This window comes from Triplophysa rosa, linkage group LG3 (genome assembly GCF_024868665.1).
Source record: "Triplophysa rosa linkage group LG3, Trosa_1v2, whole genome shotgun sequence".
NCBI lineage: Eukaryota > Metazoa > Chordata > Actinopteri > Cypriniformes > Nemacheilidae > Triplophysa > Triplophysa rosa.
Genome location: NC_079892.1, coordinates 16,329,613 through 16,335,846, shown reverse-complemented (window position 1 = coordinate 16,335,846; position 6,234 = coordinate 16,329,613). Strand labels below are relative to the sequence as shown.

The 6,234-nt window shown below is 39.0% G+C and overlaps 1 protein-coding gene across 1 annotated transcript in view; it reads right to left on the bottom strand.

The window, feature by feature from the left end:
* Positions 1-4,283, bottom strand: part of LOC130552313 (uncharacterized) — a 5,541-nt gene extending 1,258 nt beyond the window's left edge. The window contains exons 1-5 of the mRNA XM_057330530.1: positions 2,108-4,283; positions 1,933-2,016; positions 1,758-1,841; positions 1,583-1,666; positions 4-609 (exon numbers count right to left, since the gene is read on the bottom strand). Of these exons, the coding sequence (XP_057186513.1) occupies positions 4-609; positions 1,583-1,666; positions 1,758-1,841; positions 1,933-2,016; positions 2,108-2,161 (912 nt within the window). The 5' untranslated portion in view covers positions 2,162-4,283. The remainder of the gene's footprint in view (positions 1-3; positions 610-1,582; positions 1,667-1,757; positions 1,842-1,932; positions 2,017-2,107) is intronic.
* Positions 4,284-6,234: the final 1,951 nt, after the last annotated feature.

Sequence of the window (6,234 nt, the reverse complement as noted above, 5' to 3'; positions counted from 1 at the left end):
AACCTCATGCTTCCAGAGGTCATGTTTTAGGAAAAATCCATAACAACAATTGCAGGGCAAGTACTTATGTGGATCTATTTCTTCTGTAGGTTGTCTGAAAGTCACTAACTCCCCTTGTCCTTTCTGTAAGACAGTTACATTGTGGTTATAGTCACCTTTATAGCGAAGCTGATCCAACAACAGACGTCGTTTCTTTGATTTTTTGGGAAAGCATATTGCCCTAGCAACATCTTCTTCTTGATTGTGCTTTCTTTCTAAATGACGTGCAATTTTACTCTGTGGCTTTTTGCAGTAAATACAGTAATGTTTTTTGTCCCATTTCCTTTTCTCTCCCTTCTGGCACCACTTCACTGTTATTTTCGACATACCCTCTTCATTCACGTCATCTACCTCATCTGTGGGAAGTTCCAGGTCACTAGAGTCACTTTCGACCTCATCAACTTTCTGAGTTAAGGTAGTGTTGATCTTTTTCACTTGTATTTCAGTATCTTTTGGAAAATCTGGACCTTCACCCAAGCTGCAGTCTTCACTGTCGGAGGAGGTTGGTGTAGGAACATATTCACTTCCATCATCAGAATCTGACTCTGATTCATCAGTAGCACCAAGATTCTGTTAAAACAAAGTCCAATTGTTTCAGTTTGGAACATCCAATCAAATCAGCTGGAAACCTTATGCCAGTTCCAGTCTTATCTTTTAGCAATACTGAAGAATTTTAAGAACTAAAGGTCTTTTGCACCCCCAGCCACTACAACCTCAATAATAAAAATAAAGTATAATTATCACTTTCTGACAATGTCAACAAAAACAGAAAATGTATTTGCTTCACTAAAGTAGAATTCATGGAAGAGCTGTTGTATTGGATTGCACAGGTGTACCTAATGAAGTGGCCGTGAGTGTATATTACATCTACATAGACATCACTCGCACTTTATTAGATTTTAATGCTATGTATAATTGTGCTTATTTGACAATTATTTATTTATGGTTTGACAATTTTTTAAAGGATAACCCCTTGAGGCGAACCATGTAGTTTTCAAGGGGGGGGCCTTAAACATATACACTACCGGTCAAAAATTTTAGAACACCCCCATTTTTATAGTTTTTATTAAAAAAATAAGTAGTTCAAGTCTAGTGAAAAACTTGGAATGGTTCAAAGGTAAGCAGCTAACTGCCAAGGTTAAAAACAGTGTTTACGTCACCAAGACAGATATTTTCAAAGATATTAAATAAACAACTAAATTAAGGAGTTTTGTTAATTATTTCACTGAAGGATCAACCGATGACCAGATGCCCTGTCTTCCTTCATTAATGCAATTTTAGTTGCACTATTTTAAAAATAAAGCTTCTGACAGAGGCCGGTCATCACAGGTGTTTACTGTATGTCTACTGTGTGTGTTCTAGCACTTTCTTCTTCTATTTATGCATAAAAAATTCTATGTGTATGTTAGGCTAACTGGGAATTGTCTACAGCACTTGCATACTGCTCTTCTTTTGTTACTGTAACTGCTACTGTTGTCCTCATTTGTAAGTCCCTTTGGGATAAAAGCGTCTGCTAAATGACTAAATGTAAATTTGTGTTCACCTGGTCATCTCCTCCTGCTCTCTCTGCCTGGCCTGGGCTATGTCGCTCCTGCATCCTCTTTCTTCCTCTATCTTTCTCTGATACCTGTGTGAACAACCAGTCTGTAATACACTGCATTCACAACCACATTGTGGGTCTATTAGATACCATTAGAAGTCACAGTTGAAATGTTCACCTGGTCATCTCCTCCTGCTCTCTCTGCCTGGCCTGGGCTATGTCGCTCAGGCATCCTCTTTCTTCCTCTATCTTTCTCTGATACCTGTGTGAACAACCAGTCTGTAATACACTGCATTCACAACCACATTGTGGGTCTATTAGATACCATTAGAAGTCACAGTTGAAATGTTCACCTGGTCATCTCCTCCTGCTCTCTCTGCCTGGCCTGGGCTATGTCGCTCAGGCATCCTCTTTCTTCCTCTATCTTTCTCTGATACCTGTGTGAACAACCAGTCTGTAATACACTGCATTCACAACCACATTGTGGGTCTATTAGATACCATTAGAAGTCACAGTTGAAATGTTCACCTGGTCATCTCCTCCTGCTCTCTCTGCCTGGCCTGGGCTATGTCGCTCAGGCATCCTCTTTCTTCCTCTATCTTTCTCTGATACCTGTGTGAACAACCAGTCTGTAATACACTGCACTCACAACCACATTGTGGGTCTATTAGATACCATATGCAAACATAAATATAAACATTGTGTTTGGTCATTAGGGTGACATGCTTGCAAACTTGCAAACAAATTAAAAAATATATATATATTATTTTTTTGTAATCTGTTATGATTTTTACGGCATTCATTTATGAATAAACACTTAAAATGAACGGCATTTATTAGAAAGTAGAAATCTTTTTCAACAATATAAGTCTTTACTGTCATTTTTTATCAATTTAACACAGGGGTGTTTTTCCTCCCCTCCCCCTCTCCCGCGCTCTCCCCCTCCCCCCCTCCCCCCTCTCCTCGTCAGCGCTGGCTGTGACCTTACAGACACACAGGCAAGCAGGGCCTAAATTCACTTCCAGCAATATCACAACAGACCTTTACACTTTATTTCAAGCTATTTGTTTTTAATTGAGTTAATATTGTTTTACATTCAATTTTATATCATTATGTTACATTATTTGTGCAAGATCATTTTTCCACATAAGTTAAATTTAGATCATATTTAAGAGATTCAGAATCAGAAAGAGCATTATTACCAAGTATATTTACAATTACAAGGAATAAAGGGTCATACTTCATTGTAAGGTCCAGTTCTCACTGTTAACTAAATAACTATGACTTTGTCCTCAATAAATTCCTAATTACTGCTTATTAATAGTTAGTCATATATATATATATATATATATATATATATACAGTATCTCACAAAAGTGAGTACACCCCTCACATTTTGGCAATCAATTTAGTATATCTTTTCAAGGGACAATACTATAGAAATTAAACTTGGATATATTTTAGAGTAGTCAATGTGGAACTTGTTTAGCAGTAAAGATTTACTGTCCTCTGAAAATAACTCAACGTACAGCCATTGTTGTCAAAAAAGCTGCCAACAAAACTGAGTACACCCTAAGTGAATAGCAATACGTCGTTTAACTGTGCAAACCCACATGTCCTATTCATCATGTTCATGTTTTTGTCTGCTTGACAAGACTATACAAATTTGTGTATATTGTATTCAAGCAGTTAAAATTTGGTGCTTTGAGTAAAATTCTCTCATACTGACCACTGGATGTTCAACATGGCACCTCATGGCAAAGAACTCTCTGAGGATTTGAGAATTAGAATTGATGCTCTCTACATAGATGGCCGAGGATATAAGAAGTTCTGTAACAGCCTGCAACTGAGTTACAATTCAGTGGCCAGTGTCATACAGAGGTTTTCCAAGACGGGTTTCACTCGGAACAGGTCTCGCAAGGGTCGATCAAAGAAGTTAGGTCCTCGTGCTGTGCGTCAGGTGCAGAAGCTGGCTTCAAAAAACAGATGCATGAGTGATGCCAGCATTGCTTTTAGAGGTTGTAGAAGTGAAAGGTCAGCTTGTCAGTGCTCAGACTGTACGCCACACACTGCAACAAGTCGGTTTGCATGGCCGTCGTCCCAGAAGGAAGCCTCTTCTGAAGCTGGCTCACAAAAAAACCTGCAAACACTTTGCTGAAGACAACCTGTCCAAGAGCATGAATTACTGGAACCAAGATGACACTGCCTTGCTGATGAAGCTGAAGGTGATGGAGTGGCTAAGTGGGTCTCCAGACCTGAACCCTATTGAGAATGACCTATTATTGAGTAACCCTATTGGCTGAGTTTCTTCACGTTCACACTCCAGCTAGCGTGCTGAGATCGGCCAATCTGCTCCTCCTGAATGTGTCTAAAACCAGGCTCTCAACCAGAGGCGACCAAGCCTTTGCTATAGCTGACCCTATCCTGCGGAACAGCTTGCCATTCATATTAGAACTGCCCCCACTCTCTAACACTTTAAATCATCTCTTTCCTTTGGCTTTTCTTTTGAGTTAAGGACATTTTTATCCCACCAGCTTTTATTATCATTTTATATCATATGATATACTATGTATTTTAATTATGGTTTTATTGTTGTACTTTTATATTGTGAAGTAATTTGGTCAACCTTTGTAGTTTTAAATGTGCTATATACAGTGAGGGAAATAAGTATTTGATCCCCTGCTGATTTTGTAAGTTTGCCTACTTACAAACAAATGAAGGGTCTATAATTTTTATGGTGGGTTTATTTTAACTGATAGACACAGAATATTTAAAAAAATCAGGGGAAAAAAATGTTATATAAAGGTTATAAATTGATTTGCATTTCAGTCAGTGAAATAAGTATTTGATCCCCAAGCAAAACATAACTTTGTACTTTGTGGAGAAACCCTTGTTGGCAAGCACAGAGGTCAGACATTTCTGATAGTTGGTCACCAGGTTTGCACATGTGTCCGGATACATTTAGTCCACTCCTCTGTCAATCTTTAAGGTTTCTTGGCTGTCGCTCAGCAAATTGGAGTTTTAGCCTCCTTCACAGAGGTTCTATAGGACTAGGGTCTAGAGACTGGCTAGGACATTTAATGTGCTTCTCCTTAAGCCACTCTTTGGTTGTCTTGGCAATATGTTTTGCGTCTTTGTCATGTTAAAGGCTCATCCATGACCCATCTTCAGTGACCTAGTTAAGGGGAGGAGGTTCTCGTCCAAGATTTTACGGTACATGGGCCCGTCCCTCAGCCCCTCAATGCGGTGAAGTCATCCTGTATACCTGTAGCAGAGAAAAAGCCCTAAAGCAGAATGTTTCCAACACTGTGCTTCTCTGTAGACATGATGTTCTTGGGCTCATAGTCAGCATTTCTCTCCCTCCAAACACAGGAGTCCATTTTGGTCTCACAGCAGTGCCAGCACTTTCGCCAAAGCCTTTTCTGAATCATTTTTATGTTCATTGTCAAACTTAAGACGAGCCAGGCGGGCCTTCTTGGGCAGGAGGACCTTGCGGGTGCTTCAGGATTTCAGTCTACTGTGGCATAGCGTGTTACCAATGTGTTACCAATGTTTTGCTTGCTAACTGTGTTCCCAACTGTCTTGAAATCATTAACAGGCTTCTTCCGTGTAGTTCTGGGCTGATCTTTAACATTTCTCATGATCATCTTTACCCCATTGGGGAAATATTGCAGGGAGCTCCAGAACAAGGGCATTTGATAGTTATTTTGTATATCTTCTATTTCCAAATAATCACACCAACAGTTGTCTCCTTCTCACCAAGCTTCTGTCTGTAGCCTATTCAAGGTTTGTGCAGGTCTCCAATCTTGTCGCTGACATCCTTTAAAACCTATTTGGTCTGGACCATGGTGTTGGAGAGGTTGAACTGGAAGATACAGATTCTGTTGGCAGGCATCTTTTATATACATAACAAGCTGATTTAGGAGTACTTTCTTAAAGTGACAGGACTAATCTGTGGTCCATATAGGCACATAACCAATCTGTGGAGCCAGAATTCTTGCTAGTTGGTAGGGGATCAAATACTTATTTCACTGACTGAAATGCAAATCAATTTATAACCTTTATATAACATTTTTTTCCCCTGATTTTTTTTAATATTCTGTGTCTATCAGTTAAAATAAACCCACCATAAAAATTATAGACCCTTCATTTGTTTGTAAGTAGGCAAACTTACAAAATCAGCAGGGGATCAAATACTTATTTCCCTCACTGTAAATAAAGTTGACAATGACATTGAGAACTCACTGGAGGATCAAGCCTGACTGGAGGAGTGTTTAATCCATCATCTTTTTTCCTCTTTTGAGCCTCTTTTCACTTTTCTCACTGGGCACACTGCACTCTCACACTGCAGTCTTTTAGCCCTTCTCCCCGATTTGTACATCTTTGTACATCTTTTCTCCACATCTCTCTAGTTTTCTACTGTACTGCTGTCTCCTCTGTTCATCAGCAGCCTGGCACTCTGCTTTTCATCAGCACTCAGTGGTGTGAATGAACTCTATAAATCAATTTATATTTTGTAAAAATGTTAACCTAGTGAAGGTTATAGGTTATAGATTACAGATAATAATAATATATATATATTATAGATAATAGTTTGTCCCTTTTGTAACCCAGTTACTTTAGTGCAACACTGTAGTGACGGTTGCAAGTAACAG